Here is a 19,549-nt window from a genome sequence, read left to right on the forward strand (position 1 = left end):
AGCGTTTATACAACTTCATATAAATAGCTGTAAGTCTTGATAGAAGAAGCATACACACATATTTAAGGCGTTATCTTATACAGTTCAAGATCCCCGTGCTGGGCAAACAGGTTTTGAAGCTGTTTGAGCTAAGATTTTCAAGTTATTCACATAATGAAAACCTATACTTTGTTTCGGGCGAGTTCCCCATTCAAATGCATGTAATCGTAGGAAACGCACTGTCTTGACGAAATAAAGCGTTTATACAACTTCATATAAATAGCTGTAAGTCTTGATAGAAGAAGCATACACACATATTTATGGCTTTATCTTATAGAATTCAAGATCCCCGTGCTGGACAAACAGGTTTTGAAGCTGTTTGAGCTAAGATTTTCAAGTTATTCACATAATGAAAACCTATACTTTGTTTCGGGCGAGTTCCCCATTCAAATGCATGTAATCGTAGGAAACGCACTGTCTTGACGAAATAAAGCGTTTTTGTACAACTTCATATAAATAGCTGTAAGTCTTGATAGAAGAAGCATACACACATATTTATAAATATATAAGTAAACCCTGTTATTTGTTACGTTTTATGAAGTAGAAGGACTGGAAAAATGCTAAAGCCTAGCCAGCCGCGGGCGCCATTTTGGTTTCCTTTTTCCACTTATTTCAGGTTTTGCAGGAACATTTAATCTGTTTTACCGGCCCAAACTCTGGGTCGGTTACAATTACATGCATTGGAATGGGGAGCTCGCCCGAAACAAAGTAAAGGTTTTCATTATGTGAATAACTTGAAAATCTTTGCTCAAACAGCTGCAAAACCTATTTGCCCAGCACGGGGATATTGAATTCTATAAGATAAAGCCATAAATACGTGTGTCTGAGTCTTCTATCAAAAGTTACAGCTATTTATATGAAGTTGTACAAAAACGCTTTATTTCGTCAAGCCAGTGCGTTTCTTACGATTACATGCATTTGAATGGGGAGCTTGCCCAATACAAAGTATAGGTTTTCATTATGTGAATAACTTGAAAATCTTAGGTCAAACAGCTGCAAAACCTGTGTGCCCAGCACGGGGATATTGAATCTGTTACGATAAAGCCATAAATATGTGTGTCTGAGTCTTCTATCAAAAGTTACAGCTATTTATATGAAATTGTACAAAAACGCTTTATTTCGTCAAGCCAGTGCGTTTCTTACGATTACATGCTTTTGAAGGGGGACCTCGCCCGAATCAAAGTATATGTTTTCATTATGTGAATTATTTTAAAATCTTAGCTCAAACAGCTGCAAAACCTATTTGCCCAGCACGGAAATATTGAATTCTATAAGATAAAGCCATAAATACGTGTGTCTGAGTCTTCTATCAAAAGTTACAGCTATTTATATGAAGTTGTACAAAAACGCTTTATTTCGTCAAGCCAGTGCGTTTCCTACGATTACATGCATTTGAATGGGGAGCTCGCCCGAAACAAAGTATAAATTTTCATTATGTGAATAACTTGAAAATCTTAGCTCAAACAGCTGCAAAACCTATTTGCCCAGCACGGGGATATTGAATTCTATAAGATAAAGCCATAAATATGTGTGTCTGAGTCTTCTATCAAAAGTTACAGCTATTTATATGAAGTTGTACAAAAACGCTTTATTTCGTCAAAGCCAGTGCGTTTCTTACGATTACATGCATTTGAATGGGGACCTCGCCCGAAACAAAGTATAGGTTTTCATTATGTGAATAACTTGAAAAATCTTAGCTCAAACAGCTGCAAAACCTGTTTGCCCAGCACGGGGATATTGAATTCTATAAGATAAAGCCATAAATACGTGTGTCTGAGTCTTCTATCAAAAGTTACAACTATTTATATGAAGTTGTACAAAAACGCTTAATTTCGTCAAAGACAGTGCGTTTCTTACGATTACATGCATTTGAATGGGGAGCTCGCCCGAAACAAAGTATAGGTTTTCATTATGTGAATAACTTGAAAAATCTTAGCTCAAACAGCTGAAAAACCTGTTTGCCCAGCACAGGGATATTGAATTCTATGAGATAAAGCCATAAATATGTGTGTCTGAGTCTTCTATCAAAAGTTTACAGCTATTTATATGAAGTTGTACAAAAACGCTTTATTTCGTCAAGCCAGTGCGTTTCTTACGATTACATGCATTTGAATTGGGAGCTCGCCCGAAACAAAGTATAGATTTTCATTATGTGAATAATTTGAAAATCTTTGCTCGAACAGCTGCAAAACCTGTTTGCCCAGCACGGGGATATTGAATCTGATACGATAAAGCCATAAATATGTGTGTCTGAGTCTTCTATCAAAAGTTACAGCTATTTATATGAAGTTGTACAAAAACGCTTTATTTCGTCAAAGCCAGTGCGTTTCTTACGATTACATGCATTTAAATGGGGAGCTCGCCCAATACAAAGTATAGGTTTTCATTATGTGAATAACTTGAAAATCTTTGCTCGAACAGCTGCAAAACCTGTTTGCCCAGCACGGGGATATTGAATCTGATACGATAAAGCCATAAATATGTGTGTCTGAGTCTTCTATCAAAAGTTACAGCTATTTATATGAAGTTGTACAAAAACGCTTTATTTCGTCAAGCCAGAGCGTTTCTTACGATTACATGCATTTGAATGGGGAGCTCGCCCGAAACAAAGTATAGGTTTTCATTATGTGAATAACTTGAAAATCTTAGCTCAAACAGCTGCAAAACCTGTTTGCCCAGCACAGGGATATTGAATTCTATAAGCTAAAGTCATAAATACGTGTGTCTGAGTCTTCTATCAAAGGTTACAGCTATTTATATGAAGTTGTACAAAAACGCTTTATTTCGTCAAGCCAGTGTGTTTCTTACGATTACATGCATTTGAATGGGGAGCTCGCCCGAAACAAAGTATAGGTTTTCATTATGTGAATAACTTGAAAATCTTAGCTCAAACAGCTGCAAAACCTGTTTGCCCAGCACAGGGATATTGAATTCTATAAGATAAAGTCATATTATGTGTGTCTGAGTCTTCTATCAAAAGTTACAGCTATTTATATGAAGTTGTACAAAAACGCTTTATTTCGTCAAGCCAGAGCGTTTCTTACGATTACATGCATTTGAATGGTGACCTCGCCCGAAACAAAGTATAGGTTTTCATTATGTGAATAACTTGAAAAATCTTAGCTCAAACAGCTGAAAAACCTGTTTGCCCAGCACGGGGATATTGAATTCTATAAGATAAAGCCATAAATACGTGTGTCTGAGTCTTCTATCAAAAGTTACAGCTATTTATATGAAGTTGTACAAAAACGCTTTATTTCGTCAAAGACAGTGCGTTTCTTACGATTACATGCATTTGAATGGGGAGCTCGCCCGAAACAAAGTATAGGTTTTCATTATGTGAATAACTTGAAAAATCTTAGCTCAAACAGCTGCAAAACCTGTTTGCCCAGCACGGGGATATTGAATCTGATACGATAAAGCCATAAATATGTGTGTCTGAGTCTTCTATCAAAAGTTACAGCTATTTATATGAAGTTGTACAAAAACGCTTTATTTCGTCAAAGCCAGTGCGTTTCTTACGATTACATGCATTTAAATGGGGAGCTCGCCCAATACAAAGTATAGGTTTTCATTATGTGAATAACTTGAAAATCTTTGCTCGAACAGCTGCAAAACCTGTTTGCCCACCACGGGGATATTGAATCTGATACGATAAAGCCATAAATATGTGTGTCTGAGTCTTCTATCAAAAGTTACAGCTATTTATATGAAGTTGTACAAAAACGCTTTATTTCGTCAAGCCAGAGCGTTTCTTACGATTACATGCATTTGAATGGGGAGCTCGCCCGAAACAAAGTATAGGTTTTCATTATGTGAATAACTTGAAAATCTTAGCTCAAACAGCTGCAAAACCTGTTTGCCCAGCACAGGGATATTGAATTCTATGAGATAAAGCCATAAACATGTGTGTCTGAGTCTTCTATCAAAAGTTTACAGCTATTTATATGAAGTTGTACAAAAACGCTTTATTTCGTCAAAGCCAGTGCGTTACTTACGATTACATGCATTTAAATGGGGAGCTCGCCCAATACAAAGTATAGGTTTTCATTATGTGAATAACTTGAAAATCTTTGCTCGAACAGCTGCAAAACCTGTTTGCCCACCACGGGGATATTGAATCTGATACGATAAAGCCATAAATATGTGTGTCTGAGTCTTCTATCAAAAGTTACAGCTATTTATATGAAGTTGTACAAAAACGCTTTATTTCGTCAAGCCAGTGCGTTTCTTACGATTACATGCATTTGAATGGGGAGCTCGCCCGAAACAAAGTATAGGTTTTCATTATGTGAATAACTTGAAAAATCTTAGCTCAAACAGCTGAAAAACCTGTTTGCCCAGCACAGGGATATTGAATCTGATAAGATAAAGCCATAAATATGTGTGTCTGAGTCTTCTATCAAAAGTTTACAGCTATTTATATGAAGTTGTACAAAAACGCTTTATTTCGTCAAGCCAGTGCGTTTCCTACGATTACATGCATTTGAATGGGGGAGCTCGCCCGAAACAAAGTATAGGTTTTCATTATGTGAATAACTTGAAAAATCTTAGCTCAAACAGCTGCAAAACCTGTTTGCCCAGCACGGGGATATTGAATTCTATAAGATAAAGCCATAAATACGTGTGTCTGAGTCTTCTATCAAAAGTTACAACTATTTATATGAAGTTGTACAAAAACGCTTTATTTCGTCAAAGACAGTGCGTTTCTTACATTACATGCATTTGAATGGGGAGCTCGCCCGAAACAAAGTATAGGTTTTCATTATGTGAATAACTTGAAAAATCTTAGCTCAAACAGCTGAAAAACCTGTTTGCCCAGCACAGGGATATTGAATTCTATGAGATAAAGCCATAAATATGTGTGTCTGAGTCTTCTATCAAAAGTTTACAGCTATTTATATGAAGTTGTACAAAAACGCTTTATTTCGTCAAGCCAGTGCGTTTCTTACGATTACATGCATTTGAATTGGGAGCTCGCCCGAAACAAAGTATAGATTTTCATTATGTGAATAATTTGAAAATCTTTGCTCGAACAGCTGCAAAACCTGTTTGCCCAGCACGGGGATATTGAATCTGATACGATAAAGCCATAAATATGTGTGTCTGAGTCTTCTATCAAAAGTTACAGCTATTTATATGAAGTTGTACAAAAACGCTTTATTTCGTCAAAGCCAGTGCGTTTCTTACGATTACATGCATTTAAATGGGGAGCTCGCCCAATACAAAGTATAGGTTTTCATTATGTGAATAACTTGAAAATCTTTGCTCGAACAGCTGCAAAACCTGTTTGCCCAGCACGGGGATATTGAATCTGATACGATAAAGCCATAAATATGTGTGTCTGAGTCTTCTATCAAAAGTTACAGCTATTTATATGAAGTTGTACAAAAACGCTTTATTTCGTCAAGCCAGAGCTTTTCTTACGATTACATGCATTTGAATGGGGACCTCGCCCGAAACAAAGTATAGGTTTTCATTATGTGAATAACTTGAAAAATCTTAGCTCAAACAGCTGCAAAACCTGTTTGCCCAGCACGGGGATATTGAATTCTATAAGATAAAGCCATAAATACGTGTGTCTGAGTCTTCTATCAAAAGTTACAGCTATTTATATGAAGTTGTACAAAAACGCTTTATTTCGTCAAAGACAGTGCGTTTCTTACGATTACATGCATTTGAATGGGGAGCTCGCCCGAAACAAAGTATAGGTTTTCATTATGTGAATAACTTGAAAAATCTTAGCTCAAACAGCTGAAAAACCTGTTTGCCCAGCACGGGGATATTGAATCTGATACGATAAAGCCATAAATATGTGTGTCTGAGTCTTCTATCAAAAGTTACAGCTATTTATATGAAGTTGTACAAAAACGCTTTATTTCGTCAAGCCAGAGCGTTTCTTACGATTACATGCATTTGAATGGGGAGCTCGCCCGAAACAAAGTATAGGTTTTCATTATGTGAATAACTTGAAAATCTTAGCTCAAACAGCTGCAAAACCTGTTTGCCCACCACGGGGATATTGAATCTGATACGATAAAGCCATAAATATGTGTGTCTGAGTCTTCTATCAAAAGTTTACAGGTATTTATATGAAGTTGTACAAAAACGCTTTATTTCGTCAAGCCAGTGCGTTTCTTACGATTACATGCATTTGAATGGGGAGCTCGCCCGAAACAAAGTATAGGTTTTCATTATGTGAATAACTTGAAAATCTTTGCTCAAACAGCTGCAAAACCTGTTTGCCCAGCACGGGGATATTGAATCTGATACGATAAAGCCATAAATATGTGTGTCTGAGTCTTCTATCAAAAGTTACAGCTATTTATATGAAGTTGTACAAAAACGCTTTATTTCGTCAAGCCAGAGCGTTTCTTACGATTACATGCATTTGAATGGGGACCTCGCCCGAAACAAAGTATAGGTTTTCATTATTTGAATAACTTGAAAATCTTTGCTCGAACAGCTGCAAAACCTGTTTGCCCAGCACGGGGATATTGAATCTGATACAATAAAGCCATAAATATGTGTGTCTGAGTCTTCTATCAAAAGTTACAGCTATTTATATGAAGTTGTACAAAAACGCTTTATTTCGTCAAGCCAGAGCGTTTCTTACGATTACATGCATTTGAATGGGGACCTCGCCCGAAACAAAGTATAGGTTTTCATTATGTGAATAACTTGAAAAATCTTAGCTCAAACAGCTGCAAAACCTGTTTGCCCAGCACGGGGATACTGAATCTGATACGATAAAGCCATAAATATGTGTTTCTGAGTCTTCTATCAAAAGTTACAGCTATTTATATGAAGTTGTACAAAAACGCTTTATTTCGTCAAGCCAGTGCGTTTCTTACGATTACATGCATTTGAATGGGGACCTCGCCCGAAACAAAGTATAGGTTTTCATTATGTGAATAACTTGAAAAATCTTAGCTCAAACAGCTGCAAAACCTGTTTGCCCAGCACGGGGATATTGAATTCTATAAGATAAAGCCATATTATGTGTGTCTGAGTCTTCTATCAAAAGTTACAGCTATTTATATGAAGTTGTACAAAAACGCTTTATTTCCTCAAAGCCAGTGCGTTTCTTACGATTACATGCATTTGAATTGGGAGCTCGCCCGAAACAAAGTATAGGTTTTCATTATGTGAATAACTTGAAAAATCTTAGCTCAAACAGCTGAAAAACCTGTTTGCCCAGCACAGGGATATTGAATTCTATGAGATAAAGCCATAAACATGTGTGTCTGAGTCTTCTATCAAAAGTTTACAGCTATTTATATGAAGTTGTACAAAAACGCTTTATTTCGTCAAGCCAGTGCGTTTCTTACGATTACATGCATTTGAATGGGGAGCTCGCCCGAAACAAAGTATAGGTTTTCATTATGTGAATAACTTGAAAAATCTTAGCTCAAACAGCTGAAAAACCTGTTTGCCCAGCACAGAGATATTGAATTCTATGAGATAAAGCCATAAATATGTGTGTCTGAGTCTTCTATCAAAAGTTTACAGCTATTTATATGAAGTTGTACAAAAACGCTTTATTTCGTCAAGCCAGTGCGTTTCTTACGATTACATGCATTTGAATGGGGAGCTCGCCCGAAACAAAGTATAGGTTTTCATTATGTGAATAACTTGAAAATCTTTGCTCAAACAGCTGCAAAACCTGTTTGCCCAGCACGGGGATATTGAATTCTATAAGATAAAGCCATAAATACGTGTGTCTGAGTCTTCTATCAAAAGTTACAGCTATTTATATGAAGTTGTACAAAAACGCTTTATTTCCTCAAAGCCAGTGCGTTTCTTACGATTACATGCATTTGAATGGGGACCTCGCCCAATACAAAGTATAGGTTTTCATTATGTGAATAACTTGAAAAATCTTTGCTCAAACAGCTGAAAAACCTGTTTGTCCAGCACAGGGATATTGAATTCTATGAGATAAAGCCATAAATATGTGTGTCTGAGTCTTCTATCAAAAGTTACAGCTATTTATATGAAGTTGTACAAAAACGCTTTATTTCCTCAAAGCCAGTGCGTTTCTTACGATTACATGCATTTGAATGGGGACCTCGCCCGAAACAAAGTATAGGTTTTCATTATGTGAATAACTTGAAAATCTTAGCTCAAACAGCTGCAAAACCTGTTTGCCCAGCACGGGGATATTGAATCTGATACGATAAAGCCATAAATATGTGTGTCTGAGTCTTCTATCAAAAGTTACAGCTATTTATATGAAGTTGTACAAAAACGCTTTATTTCGTCAAGCCAGAGCGTTTCTTACGATTACATGCATTTGAATGGGGACCTCGCCCGAAACAAAGTATAGGTTTTCATTATGTGAATAACTTGAAAAATCTTAGCTCAAACAGCTGCAAAACCTGTTTGCCCAGCACGGGGATATTGAATTCTATAAGATAAAGCCATAAATACGTGTGTCTGAGTCTTCTATCAAAAGTTACAGCTATTTATATGAAGTTGTACAAAAACGCTTTATTTCCTCAAAGCCAGTGCGTTTCTTACGATTACATGCATTTGAATGGGGACCTCGCCCAATACAAAGTATAGGTTTTCATTATGTGAATAACTTGAAAAATCTTTGCTCAAACAGCTGAAAAACCTGTTTGTCCAGCACAGGGATATTGAATTCTATGAGATAAAGCCATAAATATGTGTGTCTGAGTCTTCTATCAAAAGTTACAGCTATTTATATGAAGTTGTACAAAAACGCTTTATTTCCTCAAAGCCAGTGCGTTTCTTACGATTACATGCATTTGAATGGGGACCTCGCCCGAAACAAAGTATAGGTTTTCATTATGTGAATAACTTGAAAATCTTAGCTCAAACAGCTGCAAAACCTGTTTGCCCAGCACGGGGATATTGAATCTGATACGATAAAGCCATAAATATGTGTGTCTGAGTCTTCTATCAAAAGTTACAGCTATTTATATGAAGTTGTACAAAAACGCTTTATTTCGTCAAGCCAGAGCGTTTCTTACGATTACATGCATTTGAATGGGGACCTCGCCCGAAACAAAGTATAGGTTTTCATTATTTGAATAACTTGAAAATCTTTGCTCGAACAGCTGCAAAACCTGTTTGCCCAGCACGGGGATATTGAATCTGATACGATAAAGCCATAAATATGTGTGTCTGAGTCTTCTATCAAAAGTTACAGCTATTTATATGAAGTTGTACAAAAACGCTTTATTTCGTCAAGCCAGAGCGTTTCTTACGATTACATGCATTTGAATGGGGACCTCGCCCGAAACAAAGTATAGGTTTTCATTATTTGAATAACTTGAAAATCTTTGCTCGAACAGCTGCAAAACCTGTTTGCCCAGCACGGGGATATTGAATCTGATACGATAAAGCCATAAATATGTGTGTCTGAGTCTTCTATCAAAAGTTACAGCTATTTATATGAAGTTGTACAAAAACGCTTTATTTCGTCAAGCCAGAGCGTTTCTTACGATTACATGCATTTGAATGGGGACCTCGCCCGAAACAAAGTATAGGTTTTCATTATGTGAATAACTTGAAAAAACTTAGCTCAAACAGCTGCAAAACCTGTTTGCCCAGCACGGGGATACTGAATCTGATACGATAAAGCCATAAATATGTGTTTCTGAGTCTTCTATCAAAAGTTACAGCTATTTATATGAAGTTGTACAAAAACGCTTTATTTCGTCAAGCCAGTGCGTTTCTTACGATTACATGCATTTGAATGGGGACCTCGCCCGAAACAAAGTATAGGTTTTCATTATGTGAATAACTTGAAAAATCTTAGCTCAAACAGCTGCAAAACCTGTTTGCCCAGCACGGGGATATTGAATTTCACCAGGGCTTGTGCTGTTCGTTGATGCCATCCACATTACACAAGGGTGTGTGGTGCTGACCAATACCATCCACATTAAACAAGGGCCAGTGTTGCTGCCTGATGCCATCCACAAAAAAGGGCCTGTGCTACTCGTTGATGCCATCCACATTACACAAAGGTCTGGGCTACTGCCGGATGCCTTCCACATTACACCACGGCCAGCGCTCCTTGTGAGGCCATCTTCACCACACCAGGGCCTGTGTTGCTGGCTGAGGAAATCCACATTGCACCAGGGCCTGTGCTACTGGGTGAGGCCAACTACATTTCACCAGGGTGTATGTTGCCAGCTGAGGCCATCTACATTTGACCAGAGCCTACTTTGCTGGCTGATACCATCCACATTTCACCAAGGCCTGCGTTGCTGGCTCATGCAATCCACATTACACCAAGGCCTGTGCTACTGGCTGAGGCCAACTACATTTCACCAGGGCCTGCGTTGCTGGCTGATTCCATTAACATTACACCGGGGCCAGTGCTTTTCTCGCACGAAAAAAAGAGTATAAGTATAATTTCATTTGTTATTTCATATTTGTTATTCAAGAGATGAAAACTTATACTCTTTTTTTTGTGAAAAATCAAAACCTATTAGCCCAGCTCGGGGATATTGAATTCTATAAGATAAAGCCATAAATACGTGTGTCTGAGTCTTCTATCAAAAGTTACAGCTATTTATATGAAGTTGTAAAAAAACGCTTTCTTTCATCAAGACAGTGCGTTTCTTGCTGTTACATGCGCCGATATCATGCACATTTCACCAGGGCCAGTGTTGTTAGATGAGGCCATCCACGTTATAACAGGGCCTGTGCTACTGGCTGAGGACAGTAATCCAACCGAAAGGTTGCAAAAGCGTGGATTACTGTTTCAAATTGCTGTCTGCTTAATTTTAGCCAGTTTCCTCAGATGAAAGAAACTAGACCTTACAACTAACCCGATCTGGCTTTCAATCTTAAGCTCAGGATCCATTTTAAAACCCAGATTAACAATCTCTGGTTTACAGAATGATTTCAGGGATTGCAAATCAACACACGGAACAGCAGTGGAGGCAGGTCTGAACACCATTACTTCAGTTTTAGAATCATTAAAACAAAGAAAGTTTAGCGCCAACCACGACTTGACGTCTTCCAAACATGTTTGTAAACGATTTACAGAAGACCCATGTTTCTTTTTAAGAGGAACATAAATCTGGCAGTCAGCTGCATAACAGTGAAACGAGAGTCTGTGCTTTCTAAGAATTGATCCCAATGGAAGTAAATAAAGTGAAAACAGGATAGGGCCCAGAATGGAACTGTGGTACTCCATGAGACAACGGAGCACGGAAGGACTCACAGTTTCCTAAGCGAACTGAAAAGGTTCGATTTGTTAAGTAAGACCTGAACCATTTCAGAGCCACACCTGTTATACCGACACACTGCTCCAAACTCGAGATTAAAATTTCTTGGTCTACAGTGTCAAATGCAGCAGTTAAATCGAGTAAAATAAGAATGACACTTTCACCAGAATCACATGATAAAAATATATCATTAAAAATTCTTAAAAGTGCTGATTCAGTGCTATGCATTGCTTTAAAACCAGATTGAAAAATCTCCTGAACATTTTGTGCATTCAAGTATGAGATCAATTGGTCATATACAATTTTTTCCAAGACTTTAGCTAAAAAGGGCAGCTTAGATATTGGTCTAAAGTTTTCAACAGCGTTTTTATCTAGCCAAGGTTTCTTAAGAAACCTGGGCTAGAATTGCACAATTGCATCTTTGAAATTCTTTGGAACTATACCTGAAGTAAGGCTGCTATTTAAAATGGTTAAAATGGTTGGACCTATGGTAGAAAAAAAACTTCTTTCAGAAAAAGGGATGGGATAGGATCATAAGGTGAGCCTACAGGCTTTAAATGATCCACCACCTCCTGTAGCTGAGCAAGAGTAACCGACTCAAACTGTTGAAAGACAGCTGAGCAAATTGGAAGATCAGAGGAGTCAGATGTGGGATAAATAATCCGCGCCCTAGCCGAGGCTACCTTGTTTATAAAGAAGTGCAGAAACTTTTCACACATTTCAAGTGAAGGCTCAAATCTAAGAGCAGAGGGAGGGCTTAAAATAGTCTCAATTGACTTAAACAATATATGTGGTTTCTGATAATTCACCATAATAATGTTTACAAAGTGTTTCCGCTTTGCTTCTTTTATTGTAAGCTGATATAAGGCCCAGCACTCTCTTAAACTTTGTAAAGAGACCTGTAAGTTATCTTTTTTCCATCTCCGCTCAGCCCTACGACATTCACGCCTCGCAGCACGGCCAATACCATCCACATTTCACCAGGACCTGTGCTGCTGTCTGAGGCCATCCACATTACAACAGGGACTGGGATGCCGGCTTCTACCATCCGCATTACACCGGGTACAGTGCTTCCTGTGAGGCCATCTTCACCCCACCAGGGCCTCTGCTGCTTGTTGATGCCATCCACATTAGGGCCTGTGGTGCTCGATATCATACACGTGGTGCTCGATATCATACATATTTCACCAGGGCCAGTGTTGTTAGATGAGGCCATCCACATTACAACAGGGCCCGTGCTACTGGCTGAGGCCAGCTAAATTTCACCAGGGCGTATGTTGCTGGCTAAAGCCAGCCACAATGAACAAGGGCCTCTGCTAGTTGCTGATGCATCCACATTTCACCAGGGCCTATGCTACTCGTTGATACCATCCACATTTCACCAGGGCTTGTGTTGCTGGTTGATACGATCCACAATACACAAGGGCCTGTGCTTCCTGTGGTGCTGACCGATATCATGCTCATTTAACCAGGGCCAGTGGTGTTGTTAAGTCCATTCACATTACACCAGTGTGTGTGGTGCTGATCAATACCATCTATATTTCACCAGGGCCACTGTTGTTAGATGAGGCCATCCACATTTCACCAGGGCCTGTGCTACTCGTTGATGGCATCCACATTACACCAGGGCATGTGGTGCTGTCCGAAACCATCCACAATACACAAGGGCCTGTGATACTGGCTGATGCCATCCACATTACACCAGTGCCACTGTTGTTGTTGGCTGAGGCCATCCACATTACACCAGGGACAGTGCTTCCTGTGAGGCCATCTTCACCCCACCAGGGCCTCTGCTGCCCGTTGATGCCATTCACATTACACCTGGGCCTGTGGTGCTGACCGATATCATCCTCATTTCACCAGGCCCTGCGTTGCTGGCTCATGCCATCCACATTACACCAGGGCCTGTGGTACTGGCCAATACCATCCACATTTCACCAGGGCTTGTGTTGCTAGCTGATGCGATCCACAATACACATACACACTGTGCTACTGGCTGAGGACTTTCAGATTACACCAGGGCCACTGTTGTTGGCTCATGCCATCCACATTACACCAGGGCCTGTGCTACTGGCTGAGGCCATCCACATTACAACGGGGCCTGTGCTACTGGCTGAGGCCAACTACATTTCACCAGGGCCTGTGCTATTGGCTGATGCCATCCACATTTCACCAGGGCTTGTGTTGCTAGCTGATGCCATCCACATTACACCAGGGCCAGTGCTCCCTGTGAAGCTATCTTCACCACACCAGGGCCTGCGTTGCTGGCTGAGGCCGTCCTCATTGCACCAGGGCCACTGCTCCCTGTGAGGCCATATTCACCACACCAGGGGCTGTGCTGCTGGCTGATATCATCCTCATTTCACCAGGGCCTGCGTTGCTGGCTCATGCCATCCACATTACTCCAGGGCCTGTGCTACTGGCCAATACCATCCACATTTCACCAGGGCATTTGCTTCTGTCTGAGGCCATCCACATTACACCAAGGAGTGCGATGCCCGTTGATGCAATTCACATTACACCTGGGCCTGTGGTGCTGACCGATATCATCCTCATTTCACCAGGCCCTGCGTTGCTGGCTCATGCTATCCACATTTCACCAGGGCTTGTGTTGCTAGCTGATGCGATCCACAATACACATACACACTGTGCTACTGGCTGAGGACATTCAGATTACACCAGGGCCTGTGGTGCTGGCCAATAACATCCACATTTCACCAGGGCCACTGTTGTTGGCTCATGCCATCCACATTACACCAGGGAGTGCGATGCCCGTTGATGCAATTCACATTACACCTGGGCCTGTGGTGCTTACCGATATCATGCTCATTTCACCAGGGACAGCGGTGTTAGATGAGGCCATCTACATTACAACAGGGCCCGTGCTACTGGCTGAGGCCAGCTAAATTTCACCAGGGCGTATGTTGCTGGCTAAAGCCAGCCACAATGAACAAGGGCCTCTGCTAGTTGCTGATGCATCCACATTTCACCAGGGCCTGTGCTACTCGTTGATACCATCCACATTTCACCAGGGCTTGTGTTGCTGGTTGATGTGATCCACAATACACAAGGGCCTGTGCTTCCTGTGGTGCTGACCGATATCATGCTCATTTAACCAGGGCCAGTGGTGTTGTTAAGTCCATTCACATTACACCAGTGTGTGTGGTGCGGATCAATACCATCTATATTTCACCAGGGCCTGTGCTACTCGTTGATGGCATCCACATTACACCAGGGCATGTGGTGCTGTCCGAAACCATCCACAATACACAAGGGCCTGTGATACTGGCTGATGCCATCCACATTACACCAGTGCCAGTGTTGTTGTTGGCTGAGGCCATCCACATTACACCAGGGACAGTGCTTCCTGTGAGGCCATCTTCACCCCACCAGGGCCTCTGCTGCCCGTTGATGCCATCCACATTTCACCAGTGCCAGTGTTGTTGGCTGAGGCCATCCACATTACACCAGGCCCTGTGCTGCTTGACAATACCATCCATATTTCACCATGTCCTGTGATTCTGCCTAGGCCATCCACATTACACCCGGGCCAGTGGTGTTGGGTGAGGACATTCACATTACACCAGGGCCTGTGGTGCCTGCTTCTACCATCCACATTACACCAGGGCCTGTGGTGCTGACCAATACCATCCATATTTCACCAGGGCCTGTGATGATGGCTGATGACATCCACATTGCAGCAGGGCCAGTGCTCCCTGTGAGGCCATCTTCACCACACCAGTGCCAGTGGTGTTGGCTGTGGCCATCCACATTACACCAGGGCCTGTGATGCTAGCTGATACCATCCACATTACATCAGGGCCAGTGCTACCTCTGAGGCCATGTACCACACCAGTGCCCGTGCTTCTGGATTGGGCCAACTAGATTTCAAAAGGGCCTGTGTTCATGGCTGATGCCATCCACAATACACAAAGGTCTGCGCTTCTGGCTGATGACATCCACATTGCACCAGGGCAACTGCTCCCTGTGAGGCCATATTCACCACACCAGGGCCTGTGCTGCTGGTTGAGGTCATGATTTAAAGTCTCACACACAAGCCGTCGAAAGGGGAGGGGGGCCGGCTGCTTCCAAATAGAGCGTATTTCATTTATAATGTTGTAAATCCCATTATCTAATTATGATTTGAATCCTGGGTGAAATCTCAGAAATGCACCCTAGACAAAGTGAATCTGTGAACTAAGGTGTAGGTATGTTAGATCATGTTGTGGTGATCCTCGAGTTGAGGGATGGGTGTTCATACTGGAGTGCAAAATTAAAACCAATGGAAGATGGACAAGAAAAGTTCAAAGCCATCAGGTGCTCAGTTTAGAAAAAAGAGAAAAGAAAAGGAAGAGAAATGAGCAAAAGATAGAGGTAAGCAGACGTGTCATTGGATAATGGCAGGTCATCCTGAAACAATCAGAATCAGAGCCCGAATAAAAAAAGAGCAATTTTTTGATTGATGTTTTCTTTCCTGTTTTGTTTCCTTTACAATATTATACATTAAAGTATAATATTGTAAAGGAAACAAAACATTAATCAAAATGATAAAATGTCTATTTATTTATTCAAATGGTCTATTGTACAATGTTGGGGGAAGGTTAGAATTGGGAAACCTTGCCTGACAATAAAATAATGGTTTAGCTGAGAGTATTTAGGCCTGATTGTTTGTGCTGTGAGGCTTGAAATGGCCTTAGAGATATGTGGGCAGATAAACGCCTCTTGCTTCCACCATACTGTATTTTAGTCTTCCTCACTGTAAATCCAGTCGCAAAAGGCCGCCCCGTTACAAAGTTTCCTTCATATATTACCAATATTACCACACCAATGTTTGTGTGTACCCATCTTTGTAGTAACCATCAACTTTAAACTTTTAGGCAGAAAAGTGAAATCAAAGCCTGAAAGGTGGACCTAATGGAATAAATGTGTTATTAGCTAATTTCAAAGATCAACATGTAGCTTTGGCTTTTCTCTATTGTTCATGTGCTTCTGTGCAACTTAGAGTCTGTCCCACTGAGTGGGATTCTCCTTGTCAGCTTACCATTTCCACAACACTTGCCACTTCCAGGTGAGTCCACATCATGTACAAATTAAAGTAAAAGCTGGCTTGCAGTAGCATACTACAAAACAGGCATCAGGAAACACAAGGTTCAACCAGTGAAAAAAGCACATGATTTATTTGTTTTCTCTACATAAATCAACTTCAAACCAAGTTCATTTCCATGGAAACTTAAAAAAATTGCCCTGCAAAAACCAAGAAAGGCACACAAGGTCTCAAGTATTAATCTTATCACTGACACATAACATTTACATGTGGTCTTGTTCCAAGGATATTGTCTTAAGAGTACAACCAAGATCCCCTTTAAAATACTGTTACATAAACCTATTTCACATCTTTTAAATACATACAATATATCACTCTTAATGATTAAAACATAAATCTGCAGAAAAATAAATCAATGTTTTAATTCATGATATACAGTTTGTGAATTTTTAATGTGTATAAGATCACGAGAACAAGAATTAAATGTAGTGTTTAGTCCTTCTCAATAAATATTCTTTAAATATTCTTTCCACTGTAAAACAGAAACAGTCTTATTAATCTGACATAAATAATCCCCCCCATCGCCACACAGATACACACACGTGTGTGTGTGTGTGTGTGTGTATAGAGAGAGAAAGAGAGAGATCAGCTACATTCAAGTTATTACTAAATCACAAACTACCACAGGACAATGGAAAAGGAAACAAAAATGATTTTCAAAATAAATACACATGTAAACGAAACCAATCCCATCATCTCTTTGGTTCAATGAGCTGGTCTTTGTGTTCCTTCTTCTCTTCAACAGATATGATGGAATTAGTTCTGCATCACTTTTTCCAGATGACTGCTATCAGATTAAGTTCATGTTTCAAAAAAGTTAACAGCTCTAGGCACGATATTAAGAAGTGGTTCTGTCCAGGTTTTGGGTAGAGGTATATGAATTTATCCCAGTACAACAATAAAAATAAAAATGTCAGTATGGGCATAGAGTCCTCCTCATAAGCCTCAAACTTTGACAGACAGCTCACATGGCACCAAATAAATGAACTGTATGAAAATTTTGCCAATACAAACACCAACAATATAAAACACTATTCATACAAAAAAGACAGTAAGGACACAAAGACCTAGCAACCTGTGGTGTTTCCAGTTTTAGTGGTTCTAATTGGCAGAACTACAATCGTTAAAGTGCTATTTATCATGAAGTCCTGGGCGAGTACAGTGTTACCTGAGACTCTATCATGTATGTTTTCTGTATATTTGCTACAGAACTACACAGGAAGTAAAGTATGCATGCTTGCTGTTTTTGTAGCAGGTCTGACGTTATTTTAGTCCTGGCAACGACCCCAGCTTTGATGAAGCTCTTAATTCTGTGATTGATAGCTTTAAAAAACAACTATCAAAGCTAGGTACCACTGTAAAAGGCACAAAATTACAAATAGCCCCTTAAATTAATTGGACAGGTAAGGTTGAAAAAGTTCCAACATACAAGTGAGCAGCAAGACATACCAGTCATCAAGTTCAAACTGAATTCAAGGGCTAAGAGGGACATTGGGAAGTTATGCAAGTACAGTAAGTGCACATGAGACTTTGAAACTGTGTGCCGCGCTGCTTGCTCAGCGCAGCAGCTGCAACTTCAGTCATAGGTCTTCATCAGTAAAGCACTGCAGCATGATTGTAGGCGCACACAAGCATATACGCTGGTTTATTAACAATCAGTTTCATCTGTCAGGACAGTCCAGTCACAATCCATATCAGCCTTAAGTGGTTTCATTGCACTCTGCGTGTATGTGTGTACGCAGTGCAATCAAAGTGCTCAGTGTTCCTTCAACCTGTGAACAAGAGACAAACATTAACGCTGTGTTGATAAGTTGAGTCATTAAGCTTTACAGTCAACACCAGTGAACTTCCTGCCCACGAGAGAACATTACAGTTGGTTTGTTTTTAGGAAATAAATCACATGTGAACACATGTTATGTTCACATTCAGTCCCCGAGAACACATAGTCGATCACTGACTGTAGTCGTACAAGGACAAGAATATTCGAGTCATGAACCAAGTTTGGACTGTTTTTTAAGAAACTCAAGTATAAGCTCAACCAAACTCACATACAAAAAATAAGAAAAATAAAGAGAATAAGATCTTTAATGTGTAACATGTCTGGTGCTGGTCTTCCATAAACTTACAAGACCATAGAAGAATTTGGCACAGAGACATCAGCAACATAATTTTAAATTATGTCTGAGTTATTTCAGATGTGCAGTTCTTGTGTAAACCTTCTGAACTACAGCCAGCCCAAACCAACCAAACACTCTGTGTGTTTGGTTGGTTTGGTTGGTTGGTTAGTTTTAAATCTTTTGAAAGCCTGACACTTAGCTTGCATCTTAGCCAGAAAATTCAAAAAAACAGTTTTATTTGCTGTAATCCATCGTCCACCTGGTTCTTACTCAGAGTTTCAAATAATTTTAAAATGATTATTGTGGGTGACTCTAACATGCATGTAGATAATGACAACGACAGCTGAAACGCATCATTTTATCTGTTATTAGACTGAACTCAATCTCATCCCAGCAAACTTTGTGAAACCCAACAGCTGCGTCATTCTCAAAACTTTTGGCCACAACTGTATATTCGGCATGTCTAACTGAAGACATGCTCCTGTTCGGCCTTCAGGTTATTATCTCCCTTTTTTGTTTTCTGCTGCTTTCAATCAGCTCTGTGGCCATTCTGACTGAAAGGAGTTTAGTTCCTGGTTTTATTCTTGCTGTCAAACCATCGTGGACCCTGCGGCCCCATTTAAAAACCAGACAGCCTAAAGCTAAACCTGAGCCTTGGTTTAATGACTCATGCTGTCAGGAGGAAATGTCGCAGAGCACAACGCAGATAGGAAAGATTAAACTACAGGTGTCGCTTTACATTTTAAAAGACTGCCGGCGTCATTATTGCAACACTATCAAAAAGCCAAAAAAGAAATATTTTGCAAATATCATTTCCTCCAAAGGCCATAACTCACATGTGTCATTTAACACTACTGACTCTGTCCTTAATGCTCCACAGAATGTCTGTTTAAGCTTCTCCTGATATATGCAATAATTTCCTGAGCGTTTTTATTAAAAGGCTGCCACCACCAGGGCTATAGATCATAGTGCTTAAGCCTATTTATTTTGGGGGGCAAAGCCAGTGTTCACACTCATCATGTTGTATTTAATCCATATGAGTAGAATTCAATTTTATTATCTGCATGTTTGAAAGTTCT

General features: G+C 40.0%; 1 protein-coding gene across 3 annotated transcripts in view; it reads right to left on the reverse strand.

The window, feature by feature from the left end:
• Positions 1 to 16,409: 16,409 nt before the first annotated feature.
• Positions 16,410 to 19,549, reverse strand: part of LOC146490300 (glucose-6-phosphate exchanger SLC37A1-like) — a 34,393-nt gene continuing 31,253 nt past the window's right edge. For 2 of the 3 annotated variants that reach the window (XM_085153341.1, XM_085153342.1), the window contains one exon: positions 16,410 to 18,125. In XM_085153341.1, the coding sequence (XP_085009467.1) occupies positions 18,110 to 18,125 (16 nt within the window). In that variant the 3' untranslated portion in view covers positions 16,410 to 18,109. The remainder of the gene's footprint in view (positions 18,126 to 19,549) is intronic. The other variant, XR_014872831.1, reaches the window with a different exon arrangement.

This window comes from Neolamprologus multifasciatus, unplaced genomic scaffold (genome assembly GCF_963576455.1).
Source record: "Neolamprologus multifasciatus unplaced genomic scaffold, fNeoMul1.2 scaffold_30, whole genome shotgun sequence".
Taxonomy (NCBI): domain Eukaryota; kingdom Metazoa; phylum Chordata; class Actinopteri; order Cichliformes; family Cichlidae; genus Neolamprologus; species Neolamprologus multifasciatus.